This window comes from Crassostrea angulata, chromosome 5 (assembly GCF_025612915.1).
Source record: "Crassostrea angulata isolate pt1a10 chromosome 5, ASM2561291v2, whole genome shotgun sequence".
Classification (NCBI taxonomy): Eukaryota; Metazoa; Mollusca; class Bivalvia; order Ostreida; family Ostreidae; genus Magallana; species Magallana angulata.
In genome coordinates, this window is record NC_069115.1 from 35,155,163 (window position 1) to 35,182,337 (window position 27,175).

Consider the following 27,175-nt stretch of genomic DNA (forward strand, 5'->3'; position numbering starts at 1 on the left):
AAGTAAAACCAGCAAAACTATTTATCTATGTCAGGCACATACTAATGCAACATCAAGTTGTTTAATATTTAAAAGTCATGCCAACAACTATGTGCAAACAATACATGTACGTACATACATGTAATACGTACATGTACATATTAATAAGGGTTTCAAGGTGATTCAAGTCCTATTCAACTCATAATGCAACTTCGAGTTGTTTAATATTTAAAAGTCATGCCAGCAACTATGATCGGTACATCTGTGCAAACAATATGTACATAATACGTACATATTAATAAGGGTTTCAATGTGATTCAAATCATAGCGACAGCTGCGACATAAAAATGAAATAAGCTATTTTATGTACGTTAACAAAGTATCCGAAACACACACACACACACATATGTCGGCATTCGGTTTGTGTGCTTTTGTCAAACCAAAAAAATGATAAGATAATAATAAAAATAAATCGCAGTATGAGTTACCTGATTACGTCGTCAATATGTCTTAACAATTACACATACCATATACATGTATTTTATCATTCATGCCAAAAAAAAAATAAACTTACACAATACTTAAAAAAGAATACCTTCTGATGCAAACTTTGAACATCCTGCTATATGATTGCATTGATCTTTGGTACAGTTGCATTTAAGTCGACATTCCCGACCATAGTACAGTTCAGGACAAGTTGTTCTACAGTTTTCCCCTATATAACCATCATTGCAGGCTTATAAAAATGAAAATAATCGGTCATTATTAAGAAAATGTCCTAACGTCAGAAATTGAAAGAAAACTTTTAAGTACCTGAACAACTTCTAAGAGTCTCATTCCAAACATATCCCAAGCAACATTTTGTTTTTTCGTCATGTCTAAATTTAGAAATATTTGTTTATATAAATAAAGCTTTCAATAAATCAATGTCCGTTAAGATGGACTTAATCATTTTTGATATGGAATACCGTACAGAGATTTGATGGCGGCATTTGTTGAATTTCTTATTGTATTCACGATATAATACACCCGGCTAATAAATGTCGAAGCCTTCTTATTACAGTAATATATAAAATTTACATATATAATGAATGCTAAAATAGTTTGGATAAGTAACCCCGAAAGACAAGATCATCATATTTTTATGTAGAAGTAACACTTTTAAAAGTAAAATTTTAATTCGAGTACATTTTCTTGAATGTCTTAAGATATTTGAAGGCTTTTTGTGGGTACCTCTTTTACTAAATGTTGCAACATTGTCATATATTTTACAAGGCCCCGTTTTTAGTGTGTGTGTGTGTGTGTGTGTGTGTGTGTGTGTGTGTGTGTGTGTGTGTGTGTGTGTGTGTGTGTGTGTGTGTTCGTCTATATACACTTCTGAGGTATTATCTCTGTTTACACACCAACAGACTGAGGTATGTGTTGATTAGCGAGGTACTTTTTCCGTAACCTCGGAATGTATACCTCATTTTTTACGTGCTCAGCTTGTGAAGATTGCGTGGTTTAAATTTAGCATATACCTCTTTAAGACGTCAGATGGTTGGCAGGTGTGTGTTCTACAAATTTCGAATCATAATTTGTCATTTTTTCCTCAAGCACACACTTTCTCAATCGAAGCCTCTGATTGGCTGAAATTTTGATTGGTTGTTCAACATTATTCGGAAACTATCTCGCTTTACTCGATAGTCTCGGCCATTTTGATTTGATGACATGGTGGCATAAATGACATTTAGCAGGTAAGTATCAGTAGAATACCTAAACTAAAGGTTTTTTTCAAACAGAAAGATATTCAATGTATAACATGTAGGCCGTAAATGCTTATATTAATGAAATGAAAATGATTGGCAACCAACAGGCATATCTATTTTACCGTCTATTTTACCGTCAAAATTAGGTCAAATTACGTTTTCTAGATTTTAGGTAGTTATTTATAGGTAATATTGATTGCGGGTTTTTAAGAATATGTCTGATATTGGATAGATAGATATTATTAAAATGATTGAATATGTTAAAGATACTAAATAGAATTCATTATCGTTTGTTGGATGTATATATTTTTGGAGACCGGTTTGAAGTGAACCAAAGTTGACATAGTCTGATGATGGTATGAGTTATAAATTGTGAGGTATTGAGTCATGTGATTTATTTTTATCCAATGGGATTTTCATAATGGAGGATATTGTACTGTTTCTGATACTCATATTTTCTGTTCTTTGTCTTTCATTTGGAACTTTAATCGGTGTTTTTCTCCTATTATTTACAGTATCTAGAAGGTGGACTGCTTTGTTTTTATCTTGGAATCGTGATTTGCAATAGGGAACAATCTGATTGGTAATGGTATGTGTTAAACTATTTATTACCCGTGAACTTTATTTAATTTTAAAACAGGAAGTTTGCAGGCAAGGCAGCCATTAACCATGTGCTTTGCATTGAAGATTAATTTGATCAAAATAATCCACTAAAAATGATCAGATATGTATAGATGATGGCTTCTACAAAGTTTGCCAAGTCTGTTGGCTATATTTTGACCAAAAAATATTGCGTGTACGATGAAGTGAATGTATTTAGCCTACACAAAAGGATTGATTATGTGCCAGTCTTTGATGTTTATGATGAAGTTTTCAGAATATATTTGTTTTCATTAGAGGATGCTATGAAAATTATTGATTTTATTAAGAGTAGAAATTTTACTGCAGTATTTGTAAATTTTGATTGAAGCTGTAGGAATCTGAAAGGTGGGTTAAAATATCTTCATTTTTGACATGTTATTGTTGATGTATGGTACACATAAGGATATTATATGCGCCCTCCAATGTTTCATAAAAATCTATCAAAAACACTATTTTTATGTATAATATGCATTTATAATTTGACAAAATGGAATGTGGTTTCTTTTTTTAATTTCAACCTGATTATGTGTATCTAGACAAATTATGTTACTAATCAAGCTTATGTTTCCAAATGCATATAGTTACGTCATTTGTATCTTTCTCCTATAATATACTGTGTCAAGAGATGGACTGCATTGTTTTTATTATGCAGTTGTAATTTACTATACATTGTATTTGACGTGTTGAGGAGAAATGCTTACCAAGTTATTTACCCCTCAATTTCTTTGATATTACAAGTATATATCACAGTACGATGCTTGCTAGCAGCCATGAGGCATGTGTTTCTGTGTTTGAAAAAAAAGCAGTTTTAATATCTACTGCCAGGGGGATCATGATGAGTTTTAAATGTTCTTCTGGCTTGCTTTTTTTGCAAAGTTAGACTTAACCATTAGGCACATAGCATCATAAAGGGTTTAGCCCCCCCCCCCCCCTCCCCCACTTTTTCTCGCCGGAAATGTAATTTGTAATTGTTCCTAAATTTACCTTGAAAGAGTAAGAAGTTTGAGTAATAGGCATACTAGCCCCCCCCCCCCCCCCCCCCCCCCACACACACACACACGATTAGGAATTTTTTTTTTTTTTGGGGGGGGGGGGGGGGGGATTTGGGTAGGGAAATTTATTTTCGGAAGTATAGGTATACCCCCCTCCCCCCTCCTTCCACGGATTAGGATTTTCATGATTTTGGAAATAAGGATTTTTCCCCAATATTTCTGAGGATTGGTCTGCCCCCCCCCCCCCCAAACTTTCAATTTGCTTCCGACGCCAGTGTAATCTAAATTTTATTGGATATAATATTTACTCATTTGCATTTTATTCCAAATTTCTTTTAGTTGACAAAAATCGTGGGTCAGGTAAAAAAAATCCCATAGAAATTCAATGGATTAAATGATATTTTGTTGTATAAATTGCATACTGTTACATGTAATGGTAAAATTTTGTCTTCGGCTCATCATCCATGCGCGGATCTAGAGAAGGGTGGGGGTCCGGGCCCCCTCTGAAATTTGCAAAAAAAAAAAAATACTTTACATTATATCACGGGTTCGATTTTTAAATAAATGGCGCGAGCCACCCCACCTTCACTCCGGATTTTTTTTTTTTTTGGATCCGTGCCTGTCATTAATTGATTTTAGAAAATCACAAAAGTCCAAATGACATCGACCGAAAAGGCCAGAGGTAGAAATAACTCACCACCAATTATGTCTGGATATCATGTTTGTTTGCATATATAAAAAAAATTCATCCTGATATGATTTTGTGATAGACATGAATGGGGGGGGGGGTGGGGGGGGGGGCTTTTTCATCCGGGTATCGACTCGTGTGAATTTTTTATCCAATGAGATTTCTTGTAACGGAAGATAACTTTAATGGATGACATGAGCCTGCTCTCGGTCTTTTGAGTTTTCCTTCTATTAAAAAGATTGACGTTGGATACTTAGTTTTATAGGTAATTATAGCATATACAGTGTAATGTAATTAAGGTACTACATATATGCAGTTAATTAACTTTTTAAATAGAAATTATTACATGTTTTGACAGGAATCAACCATGTGCTTCTTCGTGTGTTTGATTTTTTAAAAAATTTATTTTGTGCCAAGGATTATAAGGATGTCTTTAAAAGCCTTTCCCATTTCCAAGTCTGTTGGATTTGTATTGACAAAACGATATTGTATATATGATGAACTTATTGCCTTTTGTTGTCAAAAGAGAATTGATTTTATGCCAGAATGCGATGATCACGAATATTATGGGGTTTTTAGAATTCATTTGTTCTCATTGGAAGATGCTTTGCATGTCATTGAATTTATCCGGAGAAGAAATTTGAATGCAGTGTTTGTAAATATGTTATGAAGCTGCACTGTGCCTAATGGAAAGGTATAACTTGAAAGGTGTGTTCAGCAGACTGATTGCTAGAGAGCACATGCCAAAATTTGTTTTGCATGTGTGGAAATTTTGGCAAGTCCTCAGTCTCACTGTGCTGATTGTGGGTGTCTCAAGATTAATTTTGTGAAATCATATCGGTAATATGAAGAATAATTTAAATCGATTTCTCTTTAGAAGAAATATATTTTTTACCTCTCATTGTAGACATGAATTTATTGTAAAAAAGTCATCTAAAAAACATAATTTGCAGCTAGGTTAATGACGGAAAGAAAAAATATTTTATGTGCAAAAAAACTGTATTTGAAATTTGGACTGCCTGCTGGGTACATTTGAACTGAACTTGCAGTAAACACATGTTATTATGTAGTTGGTATTACAAGGAGTGATTTAAATGTAATTATTTTTAAAATTTTTATCTTTTTAGAAATTGAGTTTGATAATGGAAACAAGAAGGAAGAGAAAAGGTATGCATAGCATGTTGTAGTACGTACTAGCTGCCGATGTCATCGATTAGTAAGCTTATTAAAATTGTGTTTGTAAGATTTCAATTACGTGGATCTTGAAAGGGGAGGGGGGGTCTGGACCCCCCATTAATTTGCAAAAATAACAAGCATTCTGAGAGTATTGCATGAGCAATACACGTCCCCTACTGCAGGGCTCAACATTAACGCTTGTCCGGTACCAGTTAAAATAATATACGGACAAGTGAATAGTGCTTGCCACTTGTCGGACTCGACAAGTGCATTTTTATGTAAAGAAGTCTCCAACATTTTAGAAAGTAAAGAAAGTTTTGTGATAAGTTTATCCGTAGTCCCGTTATAAGTTTATCGATTAGTTATTTTGAATTTGGATCCCAACTTCAAATTGAAATGCAATTGAGTTACTCTTGATCAGGATTGAAGTTCACTTATTACAAACAACTTTCAATATTGAACTGTAAAGGTGTGGATCTTAGTTCTTAAAAAGTACCAAACACACATTATCAAAAAGAAAGGAAGAACAGGTAGCAAGGATAAACTTAAGGATTTTGGAAAAAAATGTAATTTATATTAGGTTTCATTCATTATTGATAGACTATGATGACTTTCCATGTTTAGTTTAAAAAACAGCTGAGAAATCAATATAAGAGTTACATGTACCCGGTATTTTAAAACCTGATGCTAAATTTAAAATGTCTTGTAATTTGCCATGACAAAGCTACAGCTGACAAATCATGTTTTTATTAATGTTATATATGGAACCAATACATTTAGGAAAGACACTTTAAGTTTCCATTTAAGAAGTCAGGTTATTAATTATGGCAAGAATAATCAATAAATGACTTTATTTTAGTAATACAGAACTGTAGTTGACAAGTTGACAATATTTGATCTTTAATATTGAAAATTTTTTGGACAAGTGAAGTTGAAGTTCGAACAAGTAAATATCTTGGGCACTTGTTCGAATGGACAAGTAGGAAAAAAGTTAATGTAGAGCCCTGTACTGGTTTGTGGAAATTGTGAAAACAATGCTCTGTTATGCAGAATATCGAACCCGAACATTAAAAAATTGGAATAAAAAATTATTTTCTCGAAAATATGTCAACCAGACGCTACCAAAGTGTAAACTTGATCTGTAGTTGGACATTTTGAAGCTGTTCAGCAAATTTCATATTATTCCTCAAACGCCTAAAGAAAAAAAGTGTGGAAAACTGAAGTGGGACATGCAGACAGACGGACGGACAGATGGACTGACGGATGCAGAGGAAAGCTATAGTTCCCTCCAGTGAAAACCGGTAGGGGACTAAAAACAATTACTCATGACTGTATATTATGTCACAGGTTCGATTTTTTTTTTTGAAAGACACAGGAAAAAATTTGGATCCGGGCTTGTTTCAGCTGTTCGGGCATTTTAGTTATTTATAAAATGAAGATTTAATCTAGTACATAGGAAATATCACATTTAATTACTTTGATACATAAACATGGCAAAAAATAAATGAGATCTTTATAAAGATGTATCATGATGTATTTATAAATGTTTGTAGAGGTAGAGAGCAGAAAGACTGAGTTACATAAGTTGGTTACTTATGTTAAAGGTAAGTAAAGTGTAGATTACTATAAACATGGCCGAATTAATCTCAATAATTTTTTAAAGTCTGGAAATTAGATTTTCTTTTAAAGTACTGTAAAATTGATCCCTATATACTGCTTCGGTGCCACCATGGGCCTTTATTAATATGCAGTGAATTAATTAAGGCTCGATCCCGTCTGATTACTTAATTATAATAATTAGAGTTTTTGGTCTCTCAGTTTATGTTAAAATTGGTGCATGGTTCCGAAACAGTCGTTTTTGTGTGTCACTGTTTAATCTTGCCACCTATTTTGTATCTCTACTGTCTTTGATGTTACTTGAGAGTTGGGTTTGTTTCCAGGTCAGATTGTTTTTTGCAAATGGAAACATGGAATCTGGTGGCCTGGTTTTGTAGAAGAGGTTTTGGGGGAAGATGTATATAAAATTTCCTTCTGGGAAGAAGATGAAATGTAAGATTTTCTTTTTTTAAAGCAATATATATACATCTCTTTTTTTATTATTATTAAAAATATACGTTAAAATTGGGTTTTGTTATCTGATATTTCTAAAATAAAAAAAATTATTTCAGACAATTATATGCGTAGAAATTCATAATCCAATGCACCAAGGAAAATATAGACTGTCAAAAATTTTCTGCATATTAAAGGAGCATTGTCACAATTTTCATCAAAATTTTTGAATGCAGGAACAGGGTATTTTAATTTCTCAACCTAATTTCAAGAGTCAGAAGTTAAGTTATATGCAAGATACACACTTTGAAGTCTTTGTGATGTAAACGAGGATTTGTATGAATAACCTGATTTTAACTTAAAAGCAATTAATGGTCAAAAATGCAAAAAAATGTACATTTATGTTGAAACAAATTAGTAGATAAATAAATTCTGCTTAAAAGAAGGTATGATTGGTATATCAAAATATGTTAACAAAAACATGGCACAATGGATCAAGGCGGAATTACTTTATAAATATTTTGTTTTCCATGTCTCTAGGATTACTTGTAATGGCAAGCTGAATCTTCGAGAGTTTCAAAGCAATTCAAATTTAATCGCTTCAAGCTTGAGTAAATATCTTTGGATTATATTAAGGTTGTTTTTGTTCAAAACATTTTAATTTGAAACAAGTCCAAGAGATGGATTTTCTTAAATAATTATTTAAGGGAGTATGGGACACTTCCAAAGTATTTGTGATGTTTTTCCTAACAAAATAAACAATAAAATTATTTGTTACTAAATTATATATTTTTTCTTTCCAATTACATATACCTAACGGCATAGTGCAATCAGTTAGCGTGTAAGCTGCGGAACTGGAAGTCATGAGTTCGAATCCCCGCTTGGATTTTTGATATAATTTTAAAATGAAATTTTAGATGTATTATTTTGGTCAACAAATGTAAATTTTGAAAATTTTAAACCAAGGAATGTAATTAAATTATAATGTACCTTTATTCACATAAGCATTACCTAGTGTCCCATACCACCCTTAATAGTGATAAATACTGTAATTACCAAAATAATCCAACAAAACTCTTCTTTAATTGCCTTGAAGGGATCTAAGTTTTAGAAGAGTTTTTACAGTTATACTTAAGTTTCAGTTTTCTCAATAGCCTGGCAATTATGACAGTTCATCGCGACAACCGGACATAAATTAAACAATATTCATTTTCATTTTCCAATTACAAATTAAATTAACTTCAATGTTCAACTAAACTAAAACATTGAAGTTAATATAAATTGTAATTGAAAAAAGAAAAAAGAAATATGTATAGGCTATGGGGTACAATTTCATTTCTTTATATCAAGAGTGGTACATACTGTAAACCAATTACCAGGTATTACCTTTTTATTCCAGGATTATTGCTTAGAAACCTAATTATAACTTATTTATCCGATTTGTATTAAAAAAAAATTGGCATTAATTTAGTAAAAATATAAAATTAGTCACATCATATCTATTTAGATTTATCAATATATTATTTTTCTTAAAAAAAAATTATTTGCTGTCTAATATAATAAAATAATAGTTTGCCATCTGATTTTCTGCCAGTGTACCAGGATGATTTTAATGATATTAGTGTAACCTCATATTTCCTGCTATTAGCCTAACCCGCATAGGAATGGTGTGTCAACAATGCTTAACATGATCAACTTTAGCTCTGTAAAAATCACTCACTTGCTGAATGCAGGAGATTTTTGTCTCTCGAATGGGATATGGCTCTATGCAGAATATTTGTTCAATTTTAACAATTTATGGGTAGAGTTTTGCGAAACGCAGGAGGGTTAACAGGTCAGCTGATAAACTGTTTATCTATAATAACATGATTAATGAACAACTAGCTCATGACAAGTAAAATATTTAAGCAGGGGTTGCTCGCAGATATTTATTCCATATTGCTGATAATGCTTTACAGTATATACCATTCTTGAGTAAACTTTAACATGTATTAAGAGATACGTCGTTATTTGAATGTTGGTATTATATAACCCCATACACTGTTTTGTTGTTGTTTTTTTTTTCTACTAATGCATGCTTTGAAAAGAAGGCAAGGTAGGACAATGATCAAGAAAAATTCAACTGAAGTGTAACAGCGAACTTAATTATTGTCTGAATCAGCTCATATATTCGATATTCAAGTTGTAAAACTGTAAAGCAACATAAATTAATTTGTAAGTGAAATTTTCATTAGAATTAGAACCATCAAGTCCTATGCTGTTCTTATGGGAATGTGGTAAAGAACTGTGAAATTGATCTTCCTAAAGAATGATACATGTAAATTAATGATATGACTGATCGAGTTTAAAGAAAGTGCGAATTGTTTAGAACTGATTTTTTTAAAGATTAATTTAAAAGAAATTTTTAATGCATGAAACGAAAACACATTGTTCACTTTTGTTTCTTCAAGCTTGATTTTAGTAATCTTTGTTCACTATATACATGTACACTCAAACTAAAACAATTTACTTTTCCTCTGTATATGTCCCTATGCACATGCAAAAAAAAATCATTACAATATGTCTTAATCATTTCAGAAAAACTAAGAAGTCCAAGACACTTAAAAGAGAAGTATTTGCAGGACCTTAAGCAAGCCAAATCAATACAAAACAGTAATAGTATGTGCATTCCTTTGGAGACTGATAATGCAGATTTAGAATGTACAGTTTTGTTTACTACTTTGCTTTCTATTTTGATTGATAGGTCTGGATACATCACCTGCAAAAATTAGTGTTGTTGATGCTTTAAAGTTGATAGATGCTGACTGTGTGTCTGAAGAAAATTATACTACTCGAAGGTATTAAATTCTTTGTTTTAAACAATGTTTGATTCCCAAAAATTTGATCAACTCTTTTAAAATTACAAACAGAATATTGATTTAATATCCTAAGAAGACAGTTCTAATTAATTTTCAGCCAAAAAAAAAAAATTGGAAAAAAAAATTACTTTAATACTTGTAACTGTGAAGCATAAAACATTGTATATTTAATTTTTGGTTTAGTAGGGTAGAAGAAGTGTCCCCAGAAATTGTTGACAGTGTTGAGGAAGTTGTGTCAGACGACGGATCAAAGGTCAGCACAATAGACAACATCATTTGTTTGTTTTAAATCTTTGTAATGTGTGTTTGTGTGTCAAATGCTATACAGACAATAGAATGGAAACTTTAATCGCATTAAATTGATTTTCTTGTTAGAACCTCTCTGGTTATTCAGAGCACAGTAGAAATTGTTCAAACACAGCAAAAGACAAGGAGAAGGCAGAGAGAGGTGAACATGGAAGTACTGGTAAGTATTTTTACTTAGTGTACATATTAAAACTGTTAATGCATAGTGAATACATGTGTGTGTACATTGTAAAAGCTAAGAATGCATAGTGAGATACACTTGTATAGATAATGGATTGGAGGTACATGTATATATGTGTGTACATAGTACAAGATGATAATACATAGTGAGGTACATGTGTGAATACATAGTACAAATTGATAATACATAGTGAGGTACATGTGTGTATACATAGTAAAACTGATGATACATAGTGAGGTACATGTGTTTATACATAGACAATAGTAAAAATTGATTATACAAAGTGAGGTACATGTGTATATATATTAAAACTCATAATACATAGTGATCGAGGAACATGTGCACTTGTACATAGTACAGTCCTATTAGACATAGTAGGAAGTATTTATAGGTATATGGTGTAATCTGATCATAGTCATAATGAAGTACATGTAGCTATTTGTACATATTTTAATCTGATTACCAATTGAGAGGTACACATTTGTTTGTACTTGGGTAAATCTTGAGAATGCATAGTCAGGTAAATGTATGTGCATGCAATCTTATGGAGACTGATAAATAAATAAAAGCAGATTAAGAATATAGTATTTTACTGCAATTCTTTCTACTTTGATTAATAGGTCTGGATACATCACCTGCAGAAATTAATGTTGAAGATTTTTTAAAGTTGATAGATGCTGACTGTGTATCTGAAGAAAATAATGCTACTCAAAGGTAAATTCTTTGTTTTAAACAATGTTTGATTGCCAAAAATTGGATCATAATTGTAGCATTAAACATTGTATATTTAATTTTTGGTTTAGTAGGGTAGAAGAAGTGTCCCCAGAAATTGTTGACAGTGTTGAGGAAGTTGTGTCAGACGACGGATCTAAGGTCAGCACAATAGACAACATCATTTGTTGTGTTTTAAATCTTTGTTATGTGTGATTGTGTGTCAAATGCTATACAGATGATAGAATGGAAACTTTAATCGCATTAAATTGATTTTATTGTTAGAATCTCTCTGGTTATTCAGAGCACAGTAGAAATTGTTCAAACACAGCAAAAGACAAGGAGAAGGCAGAGAGAGGTGAACATGGAAGTACTGGTAAGTATTTTTACTTAGTGTACATATTAAAAACTGATAATGCATAGTGAATACATGTGTGTGTACATTATAAAAGCTAAGAATGCATAGTGAGATACACTTGTATAGATAATGGATTGGTGGTACATGTATACATGTGTGTACATAGTACAAGATGATAATACATAGTGAGGTACATGTATATATGTGTGCACATAGTACAAGATGATAATACATAGTGAGGTACATGTATATATGTGTGCACATAGTACAAGATGATAATACATAGTGAGGTACATGTTTATATGTGTGCACATAGTACAAGATGATAATACATAGTGAGGTACATGTATATATGTGTGTACATAGTACAAGATGATAATACATAGTGAGGTACATGTGTGTTTACAAAGTAAACTGATGATATATAGTGAGGTAAATGTGTGTATACATAGTAAAACTGATGATACATAGTAAGGTACATGTGTGTATACATAGACGATAGTAAAAATTGATTATACATAGTGAGGTACATGTATATATGTGTGCACATAGTACAAGATGATAATACATAGTGAGGTACATGTATATATGTGTGTACATAGTACAAGATGATAATACATGGTGAGGTACATGTATATATGTGTGTACGTAGTACAAGATGATAATACATAGTGAGGTACATGTATATATGTGTGCACATAGTACAAGATGATAATACATAGTGAGGTACATGTGTGAATGCATAGTACATGGTGTAATCTGATCATTGTCATTATGAAGTACATGTAGCTATTTGTACATAGTTTAATCTGATTACCAATTGAGAGGTACACATTTGTTTGTACTTGGGGAAATCTTGAGAATGCATAGTCAGGTAAATGTATGTGCATGCAATCTTATGGAGACTGATAAAATAATAAAAGCAGATTAAGAATATAGTATTTTACTGCATTTCTTTCTACTTTGATTAATAGGTCTGGATACATCACCTGCAGAAATTAATGTTGAAGATTTTTTAAAGTTGATAGATGCTGACTGTGTATCTGAAGAAAATAATGCTACTCAAAGGTAAATTCTTTGTTTTAAACAATGTTTGATTGCCAAAAATTGGATCAACTCTTTTAAAATTACAAACAGAATTTTGATTTATTTATATCCTAAGAAGATAGTTCTAATTGATTTTCAGCAAAAAAAAAAAAACTTGGAAAAAAAGAATTACTTTAATACTTGTAACTGTGAAGCATAAAACATTGTATATTTAATTTTTGGTTTAGTAGGGTAGAAGAAGTGTCCCCAGAAATTGTTGACAGTGTTGAGGAAGTTGTGTCAGACCTTGAATCTAAGGTCAGCACAATAGACAACATCAATTTGTTTGTTTTAAATCTTAATTGTGATGTGTGTTTGTGTGTCAAATATGCTTTGATAATGATAGAATGGAAACTTTTATTATGTCTCCCAAACAAAGTTTGGACACGTATTGTTTTTGTAGTGTTCTTCTTCTTTTTCTTCTTCTTCTGGGTTGGTCAACCAATCTTTGGGGGGTCAAAGAGGGTTGGGTCTAACATTGAATCCTATGGGAAAATTTATACACTATATTGTAAATGACTATAGCTTGAAAACCAATAAAGATATTGACATGGAGTCTTCAGATGCTTATATTGAGTGTTTTAGACAATATGTGGGGTACATTAGGTCTGGCTCCTAGGGTTATCCCCACCCCCAAGGAATGGTAAAATACTTAATACTGTTGACATCCCTTCCCCTCCACTTTATGTATTCTTGTTTCCTTTGCAATGGAGCATCAAATGGTATATACCGGTAGGTCATGACCTGCTGGGGTGGTTCCGTCCTACTTGAAACAGGAAGTGCCCTAATATCTCTAAAACCGTTTAGATCCATGCCCACAAACCATATGTATTCATGTTCCTTGTGTATAAGGGCATATCAAATGATTTATTGATTAACACCATGCAAGGTGGTTCCGTCTCACCTGACACAGGAAGTGCCTAAATATCTAGACATAATGAATTTAGTCTTATTCTTCTGATTGCCATGCTTTGTTTGGAGACTTTATAATAGGTCTGCCTTGCTTTGTTCGGGAGACTTTATAATCGCTCTGATTATAATTACATCTTGTTGTCATTAAATTTATTTTCTTTTCTTATTAGAATCTCTCCAGTTATTCAGAACACAGTAGAAATTGTTCCAACATAGCAAAATACAATTGGAAGGTAGAAAGAAGGGTATATAGAAGTAAGTATTTTTAATTGCTGTAATATCGGGCAAACTTTATTTACTTACACCGCTTACACTGTGTACTTCTTTCTTAATCAAGTGCATGGGTGTAGACTTTCGGTGTACACCCAGTGTACACTTTCCTTACACCAAATTTAGTGCATGTATTGAACGGTGTAACACTGTTTCCAATATGGCAGAAAGATGATGTGATTAGAAATTTGACAGATGAATTTATGTAATATAATGAATATGAAAATGCATTTTATCATTTAAAGTTGATTTCTGTATCAGAGCAATGATGTTTGATAAAATTATGTTTTTAAAGATAGTTTTTGACAAGTAATTTCTTGTTCTTTAAAATTTTTCTCATTTTTGAAATAAAATCTGTATCAGAACGACAAGAATGAGATTTTTATAAAGTAAAGACATAAAAAAGAATCAAGCATACCTCATAATTTTATAGCTACAAACTTGCCGTCAGCATTTGGTCAGATTTCTATATTATTTATTTACATGGTTTTATTAAATGCATGTGTTTGATAACCAAAAAATATACAGAGGAATATTGAACAAAAAAGCAAATTCTTCCTGAAAACTGCATTGTTTAATCTAAACTACACCACAAAATCCACTTGATTATATTATTACAACTTTTTACACCGGTGTACACTGATGTACACTTACTTTGGCTCAATCAAGTTTGCACATCAAAAGCTGATAATGCACACTGAGGTACATGTGTGTGTATATAGTAAAAGTTAACAATGCATTGTAATGTACATGCGTGTGTGCACATAATAAAAACTGATAATAAAACTGATAATCTTTCTCTTAGCTCTATTATTCAATCTTTTTTTTTATTCAATCGTCAATCCATGGCAAGTCCAGTTTTTCAGGCGTCGAGCTAATGCTCGGCAGCCTTCTAGCAGTCGTCTGGATTGGCAATGGTCCAAAAATTCATGCTCCGCACCGCCTTTTAAATACGCATAAGAAAAAAGTTCCTCAAAGTATTAAACGTATTACAGGATGTTTATTTCATTTATTCAGCTACATTGTGTACAAAAACCCAACTTTGCCTCAGAGTCTCTGGTTATTGACAACTCATTGCATAAGCATAAATTTGCTTAATCAATAAATGGCAGATGAATACAATGAGGTGTAAACGTTTATTCACTAAATATTATTTTCGTTTATCGCTTACATTTGAATTGGAGACCGTGCCCGATAAAAATAAAATTTGATATGTAAATTTATTTGTTACCAGGCATGGTCTCCAAAATAAATAAGCGATAAACGTATATTGTGATTTTGTTGCAATAAATAAACACGATTATGAAGTATTTTAGATAGCAGGTGTTGTGGATTTATTTGTAAACAACCATACCATAGGTAATCTTGTTTCAATCGGGAATTGAAATTAATAAAAGTATGTTTTATTATTTTAATTAGGGATACACTGTTAAGGTATTCAAATTATGAACCTTTTAAAATTGTTCAGGAATATAAAGCAGAAAGAAAATCATTTATTTGTTAACTTTGAATTGTTTTTGATTTTTGTAATCATTATGAGTTATTGATTTTTAAACGCATCACTACCTATTTTATAAGGAAATATAATGAATTTTTTTTTGTGTCCATTCCGGCCTTTGATTTTCTTTTTACAGTGATCACTGAATACTACAATATTTGTGAATATACATGGAGATCTATTTTGATTTTTTGATTTTTGGTTGATAGATATTGGAAAAATTACTGTGATTAAGAAGGATAACAATTTAGGAGCAACTTGTTCTTTGGGGGATGATGAAGAATGTGTCATTGGAAGGTATAGAATATGTTGATTTGACTGTTCAGCAATTTAAAACATATTTAAAATGGCAAACATTGGTTACAGTAGAATTTTTTCCAAGCCAACAATAAATGGAAAGAAAATGTGTTGGATTAAGTACTATAATGCTATACTTAAATTTATTTGTATGCTGTCAGTGATTTGAGTAATATGTACTTTACATTTTAGTGCATAGAAATACTGACTTAAAGCAGTTTAAAGTGGCACTACAGGTCAGGTTGCCAAAAGTCATTTTAAAATAATTTCCTCAAAATGTTTACTAATTTTGTTGCAATATTGAAATTATAAACTTTGCGGAATTACCATATTTTCAAAGTTAAAGATTCCCATTTCATTGTTTAATTCAATAATAAAGACAGTCTGGCATGTAAATATTGCAACATATGTCAACACATCCGGATCCTATGTAAATATTTCAGGATGACTTGTACCCATTAAGCACAGGCTTGTCATCTATTTAAAAACCTTGTCGTTCACCTTGATATGATTGGCTACTCATAACGTAAACAAACATAATTCCGGACACCTAACACATAATTATGGGCTTATCATTAACATTTGATGGTTCTAACCTTCATTACATTAAAATTTTCTATATGCTTATCAATCTGTACATTCAAAAATGATTGACAAAAATATGGTAAATTGGTCTGTAGTGTCTCTTTATTTTAATTTTTTTTCAATATAGTCCAATCTTGTTATCTCAAACCTCACTGGACCAATGAAGTGTTATATATTGAAAAAAATCTAAAAAGTGATTGGGACTTTAAACTTCATTTGGATAATCCATGGTAAATGAGACACCATGTTCATGATAATAATTAAAGTTTAACTTAATTGTAGTTTTAATAATCTTTATTGGTTTGCAGTGGAAGAGAATGCGATATTGAAGTGTCCCTCAAAAATGTTGACAAGATTCATGCAGTTGGAAGATCAAAGGTAATATATACTAATACATGTCAGTTTATCATTGCATGCATATTTCTAAGTTATCTTATTTGACATACATGTTTTTTTTCATAATATTTTGAGCAGTAAGTTTTGCCCTAAGTTGATTTTTTCTATAATTTCACTTCTTAAAGAAATAATGTGATCTACAAATTCCTCACCCTGAACGTGTCTCAAATTCTTTATCTGATCTAATTATTCTTTTTTTTTAAGTATCAACTTTTGCAATTTTTCAGGCTCACTTAACAAATTATAGCAAAAGCTTTCCTGTTGTTCTCAATGGAAAACCAGTTGAAATTGGCCAAGAATTGAATGATGGAGATATGCTGATGATTGGTGGCAGAAAATTTCTGTTTAATTATGAAAAAAGTGAGTGCATTGCTATTTTCATTCTTTTCAATATATGATAATCACTATGAAATCATGAAGAAAGTATTAAAAATGGATTTTGTACAATATGGCTTTTCTAAAAGTAGTTAGTACTTAATGGGTAATTATAAACTCGCAGTATAATGAAACTGAGGTTCTAAATGAGTGTTTATTTAGGAAACGCTGTCAGTGTATAGTGAGATACATTGTTTGTATAGGAATTAAGCACTGACTGTGCATAGTGAAGTACATGTGTATAAATATGGTAATGTCTTTCAGTGCATAATGATGTCCAAATGTAAAACTGTTTGTAAATATATCTCAATTTTAAGTCACCAAGACACAAATGATATTGTCCAACTATCATGTATTTAAATATCCCCAGATTCATGCTCACTTTATTGATTTATATTCTATAGTTAAATTTAAATAATCATATATGAAATCTGAACAGTAAACAGCATATGACTTGGCAACTACAGAGAATAGGAGCATGAATCACTTGAACAGTCTGATGAGTATTAAGACTAATTCTATGTAAGAATCAAGGAAATGAGAAGGGGTCTGGCCACTCAATGTCACAGATTATCTTGATTTTCATTGTGTCATCTTCAATTACACTATCTTACACAATTTTGACCTTTGAACCAAAATTCTTAAAAGAGGTCATGTTAATGTAAAACTGAACTCTTAAATAGGCATGTACGATATTTTTGATAATACATGTACAAGCTAGGATATTTGCACTGGGAAATTCTTGTACCCTTGAAATTTGCAATCATAAGTTTCAGGTTTACTGCATAGACCTGTGAGATTATTGTAAGTTTCTTTCAGTTGGTAGCTTACTTTCCTGCATTTAATGTAAAGTCATTTTTTCACTACCAAGAGTTGTATAGCATATGCTGTTGTGTAGACAGACTGGTAACACTGAAAAGGGACTAAGTGACTTACTATATATAGGGGCCCCCAGATAAAGAAATTGCAATTTAATATGGCAGATACCAAGTGTGTTCAGCTTTAACAAGCTTAAGAAATGTGCCATGACCTTGTGTACATAGTGAGACTTACGCAGTATGATATAATTGATATTTAAGGTTCTAAAGCTTCCAATATGTGATCAAAATATGTTAACATGTTTGTTATGCATATAAACAGTTGAACTTCGGTATCTCGAACACCGATATCTCGAATACAATGGATATGCAAAGTGATTTTTAGGTCCCAAACACTTAAACTTTAAGTATTTTGTACTTGATATCTCGAATACTAGGATATCTTGAAGTTTTTAACCAGTCCCATCTAGTTCGTGATAACGAGGTTTGACTGTATTTTATATATTTCGCAAGTTTATGTTTGTTTTGTATTTGATATTTAATTATTAAAAGCCACCAATTGCTTACTACATCCTCTTCATTATTTTTAGGACTTGAGAATTATTCAGAAGATTCAGAGGGTTCAGATGATTCAGAGAGTTCAGAAAATTCAGAGGAATCAATGGAGTGGTCAGACCCTGAAGATCCCGATTATGAGATGGACAGTGATGCAGGCAGTATGACATCTGAAGAGTGTAGTGAGAAAAGACAGGAGGAAGAATATGAATGTGTTTCAGATTCAGAATCTGATATTATCCCTTATACAGCATCTTTTCAAATCATAAACCAGGATGACAAAGTTAGTTCAACATCTGACTCAAATTCAGCAACTAAACAACAAAAGCGAAAAGTTGAGGACTCAAAAACTGAAATTATTTCAAGCAGCGTTGATGAAGAAGTAGATGTTCAGCACTCAAGTAACAAAAGGGGGATCCGTATCTGGGACAAAGTACACTATTGTTTTTACTGCCAGAAAGAATATACTAACATTACAAAACATTATTTAGGAGTGCATGCAAAAGAAAAAGAAGTACAACATATCGAGTCGTATCCATTGAAATCAAAGGACCGAAAACATGCTCTTCTGAAACTAAAAAACTCTGGAGATTATCAGCACAATTGCAGTGTTTTAAAATCAGGACATGGAACTCTTATAACGTATACGAGAAACTGGAATGATGCATCTGCTGAGAAGTTCTTGCCTTGTCAGTATTGCTTGGGGTTTTTTCTGAAATCTTGTCTGTGGAGGCACATTAAAAATTGTCCTTTTGCCCCTGATGAAAGAAAACCGAAATATAGAAAGGTTTCATCCCAAGCCTCACTTCTTCTTCCAACGAAAACAGAGGTTAGTAATGGGCTGCGAGAAAATGTTTTGAAAAGAATGTCTGCAGATGAAATTAGCATTGCAGCTAGAAATGATACAATAATTGTGAAATTTGGAGAAAAATTGTATCAAAAGCATGGACACTTGACTCACTTATACACACATGTTAGCCAAAAAATGAGAGAATTAGGAAGGCTTATCATTTCACTGAGAGAACTCGATGAAGACATTCATTCACTTGAAGATGCTATTCTACCTCAGAAATTCCCAGCTGTAGTGAAATGCACAAGAACATTGTGTGGATTCAATGACAATACAAATTCATATGCAAACCCATCATTGGCTCTAAAGTTGGGTCATTCTTTGAAGAAATGTGCCAAAATAAAAACATCTATCGCTCTGATTGAAGGAAGTGAAGATATGAGAACAAATGCAGATGCATTTTATACTCTTTGTGAAAATGAATGGAGTGATTCCATTTCAAGCAGTGCTTTACAAACTTTAACGGCAAACAAAATGAACAAAGGTCAAGGACTTCCTTTAACAGAAGACATCAAAAAGCTTCAAAGCCTGTTAAAGGAAAAAAACGAAAAACTAGTTGTTTTGTTACAGAAATCTGTTAAAAAATCCATCTGGGATGAATTGAATCAAACGACATTAGCAAGACTTGTAATGTTTAATAGAAGGAGAGGAGGTGAAGCAGAAAGAATAACTGTTCAAGCTTTTTGTGAAAAGAGATCTAAAAATGACTCGCTTAAAGAAATTGAAGATTCTCTAAAACCAGTGGAAAAACTTTTGTGTAAAACTTTCTCCCGAGTTGAAATACGGGGGAAACGAGGCCGCACTGTTCCTATCCTGCTAACTCCAGCACTTGAAAAAAGCATTAATTTGCTTATTGAAACAAGAAAACTGGCTGGCGTGAATCCCCAAAATCCATATGTCTTTGCAAGATCAAGCTTTGATTCTCTGAATCCTATTCGAAGTTCGGATTGCCTTAGAAAATTTGCAGTAGAATGCAGCGTTACAAAAGCTACAAATATAACAAGTACTAAACTAAGAAAGCATGTAGCGACAGTTTCCCAAATCCTCAATTTGGAAAAAAATGATCTGGAAATCATGGCAGGCTTTCTTGGGCATGACATAAGGATTCACAATTCATTTTACCGACTTCCAAGTGACACTCTGCAGATAGCAAGAATGGGAACAATTTTAACAGCATTTGACAATGGTGACATTTCAAAGTATAGTGGGAAGTCTCTGGATGAAATTGCCTGTGAAGGTATTTTTTTTTATTATGTGTAAAGGGGAAAAAAGTAATTTGAAACAGAGACTATAATAAGGAGTACAATAAGAAATGTTTGTAAATTTAGTTGTGAAGGCACATCTCAAAGAAGGTAATTATTTTACATGTATGGTATAGACATGAAAAAATATGTGCAGATTATATGGCAATGTATTGCTGTGCATTGTAGAAATAAACTTGGGTGAGGATGAGGAAGTTGAAGATGATGAGGTTGAAATTGATGATGAAAATCCAGATGAATATGAAGCAGTCAGACAAAATGAAATGGAACCAAAAGCTAAACACCCAAGAGGTAAAAATATATTAGCATTTGATAATATTTAAGTACCATGAATGTTTGTACTTTCTATACCTCTATATGCTGACTTCTTTTTCTTTTGAGATTTAAGACACTCTGACTTAGTTTCCTTATATAATAAAATAGTCACACCATGTAGTTTTTTGATATCTCACAAAAGAGATTTTTCACATCTGTAAATAACACTTGAGAAGAGTATGGTCAGAACTTTCAGCTATAAAATATTTTTAACAGGCTTAATTCAATTTTTAAACATATTTGAATTAAATAATTTAATATCTACAAAATGTTATATAAAAATCATAGAAACATTAGATTTATGGGGAGTATTTCTTGTATTGGAAGGATACTTGTATTGGAAGGATAGTTCTGTTATTAATATCTATAAAATCTACTGAACAGATTTTGCTAAGAAAATATATTGAAGAAATGAAGATAAAATTTAAAAATTGATATATAAAAAGAAAAATGCATGGTGAGGTACAAGTGTTGTTAAATATAGTAATTTCAAACTGTGCAAAGTGAGGTACATGTTTATTTAAGTGTATAAAAACACACTAGCAGTTCAAGTGCACACACAGGGCGAAAAACCATCTTTAAGCAAGTCCTTAAAGGTGGCTTAAAGGTGACTTAAAGGAGCTTAAAGGCTATACAACCTTTAAGCCGCCTTTAAGTCACCTTTAAGCAAGTGCTTATAGGTCCTTAATGTCCAAACTTCTTTAAGCTACCTTTAAGCCACCTTTAAGCCACCTTTAAGCATCTTTAAGTGGCATTTACGCTCTCTTTACACTGCCTTTACACTGTCTTTAAGTGGCCTTTAAGTCAATATTGATCAAGCTGAACAATAAAAACATATATTAAATGCAAAAGCTCTTTTATAGAGATGGGAGGGGGTCATCCGAGTGATAATATAATTTCCAAGGAAGGGGGGGGGGGGGGTTCCAGGCGGTTTTAATCGTCGCTCCATTAAACACAGATCGCTATCATCAGCACCGCTCCGATTGACACAGATTGCCGTTATTAAATTCTTTATAATTTTTTGGGGGTTTCAAAATTATTGTAGGGATGAGCGCAGTCTCCGTATCTTAATATGTGCATAAAACTAATTAAAGTAAGTTTGTTTCCTATTATAAATTAATCGGTGAAAAAAATCTCTCTCTCTCTCTCTCTCTTTCTCTCTCTCAGTTCATCTGGTTATTAAACAAAATAAAGATAGTGAACCAAAAATGCATGATTTAATTTGTTAATCGGTTTAAGGTTTGTATTTTTTTTTAATTTTCATTATTTCTAACTCTAGATCTGCTAGATACATGTTAAAGATGAAAAGACTCTCAACTGCCTTTGTTATATCAGGCAGGATATTACTGCTTTATTTGTCTAGACATAGTTTTGTTCGTTTGTGTATATCTAATTAGAGTCTATTGTTTGTCCAACTTAAGAAAACCCCTGGAACTAACACAGAATATACAAGATATACACAACAGTTGTGTCGTGTGCCCAGGTGCATGTTTGTGTATATCTAATTAAAGTCTATTGTTTGTCCAACTTAAGAAAACCCCTGGAACTAACACAGAATATACAAGATATACACAACAGGTGTGTCGTGTGCCCAGCTGCACGTCAGGGTTTCTAAAGGCGTTGAATCTTAGTATGTACGAGTATACGATAAGTCTAGTGAATAAAAGTTAATTTACATTTGTAATTCATTTTCAAAGTATTATTTCCTAGCTCTGGGTTTCAAATATGTTACGTCTACAAATTAACGATACATGTATGTAAGAGTAAAATCTTGAGGCTAATTAATTAATGTACCGGCGATCATAAATAGGGGTTGATTATTTAAATATATGTATAAGGGTAAATATGTCAAATATACCCGGCCTGGCACATCATACAATTGTATGTACAAGTCATTTGCAATTGCCACATGCAGTAAATACGTCACCGGTAATTGGTAATTTTGTTTGTTATAGAATTGATAGTTTAAAAATCATGTACATACAATTACATGTAAATATTTAAACATATTGGAACGGCGCCGCGATCATGAAAACCGGGAAATTGCGGGAAATTGAACAAATACCCTAATAGTATCAATGCATTTAATAAAAGAAATGATTTCATTTTCTTTCTTACATTTTTATAGCTATAAATTAGATGAATTACGTAAATCTACTCGGTTTAAATTTATTAACTAAGAAAGCCTACTATAGTGAACCTAACGGTTTCCATTTAGGTATAATATATTTTTGTTCACTGAGGACCAAGTTCCGTATTTCATTCTAAATACATGTAATTTATAAATTAGATATAATTGATTGTTACAAACTGAATGGTTTGTCAAAATCTTTTCAAGTAAACACATTCAATACAGTGATTCAATATCCACTGATATATAGGATATAAAAACGCTTATAAATATGTAAGTTGCCGTGGCGCAGAGGATGTGTGGTGATGCTAGTAAACTAAGGGTCCCGGGTTCAATTCTCACCGCGGCCGTTTTTTTTGTGTTTTTTTTTTTTTTTTTTCTTTCTAGAACAAAAACCGATTTAATACCTTTTCTTTCATAAAATTAATACATTTTGTTGGAAATTAAGCACAATATTGAATTATTTTTTTTTAATGGCTTAAAGGTGGCTTAAAGGTAGCTTAAAGGTGGCTTAAAGGTGGCTTAAAGAAGTTTGGACATTAAGGACCTATAAGTTGTCCTTAAAGGTGGCTTAAAGGTGGCTTAAAGATAGTCTTTAAGCTGCCTTTAAGCCATCTTTACGCTTTCTTTAAGCCACCTTTAAGCAATACATATAGCTTAAAGGTAGCTTAAAGGTGGCTTAAAGATCGTCTTTAAGCTACCTTTAAACACCTATAAGCTATCTTTAAGGAGGACTTAAAGATGGTCATTCATCCTGTGACAGTAAAATAATTTTTAAATGGGAATATCTAACAGTGCGAAGTGAGGTGTGAGTGTTATATATAGGGAACACAAGTAGTGCATAATGAGGTATATGTATTTATATAGGGAGCACTGACTGCATAGTGAGGTATGTAATGTGTGTATAGTACACAGTTACTGTACATAATGAGGTAGATGTAGTCAATTATGTGTTTATATGTAGGAAACACTTTCTATGCATAGTGAGGTACATGAGAGTATATGAAGAAACACTGACAGTGCATAGTGAGGTTCATCTATGTTTATATATGTGACTGTGCATAGTGAGGTATTCATTAATCTTGGGAACTCTAACTGTGCAAAGTGAGGTACATGCTGTCTTATAGGAAACACATGGTACAAATAGGAAACCATGCTTATTAGTGCAAAGTAAAGTATGTGTGTATATTAAAATCTTTTACCATGTTTATTGAAAATCATTTGTGATAATATAGTAATCTAAAAATGCATGATGAGGTTCATTTATATTTGATATCAACATATAGTTGTGTTTGTAGATAGGAATTCCTATTAGCGCATATAGGAAAAAACTAAATATGAATTTATGTACCGGTAATTTTGTTGCATTTTTTTGTAGGAAAAGATTTGTGCCGACTAAAGGAGGAAGAAGTCAACATTATAAGAAAGATTTTCAAAATTAATATTTTACAACACAAAGAGCTACGGAAAAGAGAATGTGAGAAAGCAATGGATGAATATAAAGAGTTGAGAAGATTAAGCTGGAAAAAAATTAAAAACACTGTGCACAATTTCATTACACTGGAGAAAAAAAAAATTAAGAAAATGCAAGCAAGGAGTGGAAAATCTAGCATTCAGATGCAGAATTAACTGATTGAGATTTCCCTGTTGTGTGGATATACTCATTTGTTTTTTTGTTTTTTTTAATGTAAAATGGAATTACTTGAATTGGGAACAAATGATGAGAACAAACTTTCAGATATCAAAAAGATAACAAATTGAATATAAATTCATTATTTAAACAATTTGAAAAGGAAAATAATTCAACCCAGGCATTATTTTTTTGGTATCATCTGTAATGACTCTTATTTTCCTGTCTTTTACATGTATTACATGTAAAAACTTTTTGAAAGAATGTCAACATTTTAGTCAGTAAATACTGTACCAATTGTCCTAAATAATTATGATTATTAATGACTCATATTTGTATTGATTTTTTTGAAATTTTAAAATTACCGGTACATTTTTGTCTGCAAATTCTTTTACATATTAGCAAAATATTGCATTTCATTTGCATTTTCTGTAGCATATTTTGCAAAATAGTGCATTTCATTTACTGCAGAATCTTGAATAAATATAAAGGGGTCAAATTAAAAGTTCACTGACTTTACATTAATAATACTTAAATTTACTTTCTGTTTTCATTTACCAGGATTCTCTTAAAACCATTTAATAGCTAGATTGCTAGTTTTTGATTTAGATTGCACCAAACAAAAAGTCTTGGGGATAAATTAACTGTACCGTTAAGGAGGTAAAACTCTACAGTAGTTCTAAAAAGCAATTTGAGCATAATATTATGTTGAGAAAGTGTATTTTATGAGATGGAAAATTGAAAATACATGGTTTTTTGTTGTTTAATTTTGTAAAACAGAGGTTTGTTATTTTTGTGTATTCAACAGTTATCTGTACTTCAAAATACAGTCAGTTTAATTTTAGGTGTCAGAAAGACGTTTCACAATGTGTGTCTTGTTCTTTAGTTAGATGATCTGTAGACTGATCTGATGATACATATGTTTGCTTGATAAAGGGACCATCTTATTTTATGTACCTTATTTGTTTATGCTTACAGTTGCATGTGTACCAGTAAATTGGGCATATACATAGATCTTTCTTTTTTTTTTTTAGCTCACCGAGACGAAGTTGGGGGGAGCTTATGCTATACCGGCGTTCGGACCTGGTTAAAGTTTTTGTTGCAGGTCCTGTATCTAAGATATTACTTATCCTATCTTCACCAAACTTGCATGGATTATGCATCTGGACCTACTTATGGAGTTGAAAGACTTGGATGCTGAATCTGGGTCCTGAATTTCAGATGCTGGGGGTGGTTAAGGTTTTTAGAGCAGGTTAAGGATTTTGTTTCAGGTGCTCTTTGATAGCAATATCTAAGTTACTGCTGGTCTGTACTTCACCAAACTTGCATGGATGGTGTGTCTTATGATACTGATGCACCTGACAGGTTTGAATGCCTAACCTGAGCCATAGGTTTCAGATGCTGGAGGAGGTTAAGGTTTTAAGAGCTGGTTTAGGTTTTTAAAAAGGTGCCCTCTCATGATGATATCTTAATTATTACTTGTCCTAACTTCACCAAACTTAAATGGATGGTGCATCTTATGATACTTATGCACCTGACAGGCTTGAACTATAGGTTTCAGATGCTGGATAAGGTTAGGTTTTTGGAACAGGTCTTATGATTAATAGATAATAGTACTATTTCAAACTTGTATAGTTGATTAAACTAAAATATGAATGAATCCCAGAGATAGCCTCAGATGCAAAGCTTGATCTCCATTTCCAAGGATGCTAAAAAATAAATCTTAGTTATTACTGGTCCTATCTTTACCAAACTAGCATGGATGATGCGTCTTAAGATACTGATGCACCTGACAGGCTTGAATGCTGAATCTGAGCCATAGTTTTCACTTGAATTTGTAGTATTTGATATTGTATAATATAATATTATACTATATTGTATTATATATTATGATATTGTATTATGTGATCAAATACAATAATGTATAACACAATACAATACAATATTATATCGCATGTTACAATATCATATCTCATCATTGTTTAATACGGTATTTTATTGAATTATATGATATATATTGTAAGTATGATAGGAAGCAATATTGTATTTTATATTATTGTATTGATAAACATTGTATCTTATAATACCGCATGAAATGAACATATGATCATATCATACAATATTTTAACAGATGATATACGATATTGTGTCAAAACAGTTTCCATGAATATCCAAGATCATAAAGTTTGATTTTCACATAACATGATAAAGGTGGTCTCATGAAGGTGATGCCTCGTCTCGGTGAGCTTTGTAATTTGTGATTACCTATGTTTTTTAAATGAATTTGATTCTCTCGAACATTATTTTCTAGAATCTCTTTTTGAACTGGTCATTGTTTATTTCTTTTTGTCAGTAGAGAAAGTATATACTAGTACATTTAGTTGCATTTTGGTTCTTAAGAGTGATAAGAAAAACTGCTGTACTTTGTTTTTTGAGTTGACATATTCACGTAATAAATTAATCTTAAATGAAAGCAAAGTTTTCTTTAATTACACTTGCTGTCCTTC

General features: G+C 31.9%; 2 protein-coding genes across 2 annotated transcripts; both read left to right on the top strand.

Moving 5' to 3' along the window:
* The first annotated feature begins 4,198 nt into the window (after window positions 1-4,198).
* LOC128185374 (uncharacterized) lies at window positions 4,199-16,969 on the top strand. The gene is made up of 18 exons (XM_052854982.1): window positions 4,199-4,314; window positions 5,177-5,216; window positions 6,779-6,829; window positions 7,166-7,274; window positions 7,815-7,885; window positions 9,852-9,932; window positions 10,018-10,111; window positions 10,319-10,385; window positions 10,508-10,598; window positions 11,240-11,333; window positions 11,426-11,492; window positions 11,616-11,706; window positions 12,663-12,756; window positions 12,963-13,032; window positions 13,857-13,941; window positions 15,664-15,751; window positions 16,645-16,714; window positions 16,937-16,969. Exons 2-18 carry the CDS (start codon window positions 5,192-5,194, stop codon window positions 16,967-16,969), a joined length of 1,281 nt encoding a protein of 426 aa, XP_052710942.1. The 5' UTR covers window positions 4,199-4,314; window positions 5,177-5,191.
* Window positions 16,702-27,175, top strand: LOC128183229 (uncharacterized). The gene is made up of 5 exons (XM_052852175.1): window positions 16,702-16,714; window positions 16,960-17,092; window positions 18,516-20,567; window positions 20,761-20,883; window positions 24,417-27,175. Exons 2-5 carry the CDS (start codon window positions 17,047-17,049, stop codon window positions 24,665-24,667), a joined length of 2,472 nt encoding a protein of 823 aa, XP_052708135.1. The 5' UTR covers window positions 16,702-16,714; window positions 16,960-17,046; the 3' UTR covers window positions 24,668-27,175.

Bases quoted from the DNA above. Each gene is read 5' to 3' on its own strand.
- LOC128185374 (XM_052854982.1), top strand. From the start codon at position 5,192: ATGGAAACAAGAAGGAAGAGAAAAG. The intron at 6,830-7,165 runs GTAAGTAAAGTG...GTTTGTTTCCAG, and splicing joins GTTGGTTACTTATGTTAAAG to GTCAGATTGTTTTTTGCAAA. The intron at 9,933-10,017 runs GTATGTGCATTC...TTTGATTGATAG, and splicing joins ATCAATACAAAACAGTAATA to GTCTGGATACATCACCTGCA.
- LOC128183229 (XM_052852175.1), top strand. From the start codon at position 17,047: ATGCTGATGATTGGTGGCAGAAAATTTCTGTTTAATTATGAAAAAA. The intron at 20,568-20,760 runs GTATTTTTTTTT...TGTGCATTGTAG, and splicing joins GGATGAAATTGCCTGTGAAG to AAATAAACTTGGGTGAGGAT. The intron at 20,884-24,416 runs GTAAAAATATAT...ATTTTTTTGTAG, and splicing joins AAAAGCTAAACACCCAAGAG to GAAAAGATTTGTGCCGACTA.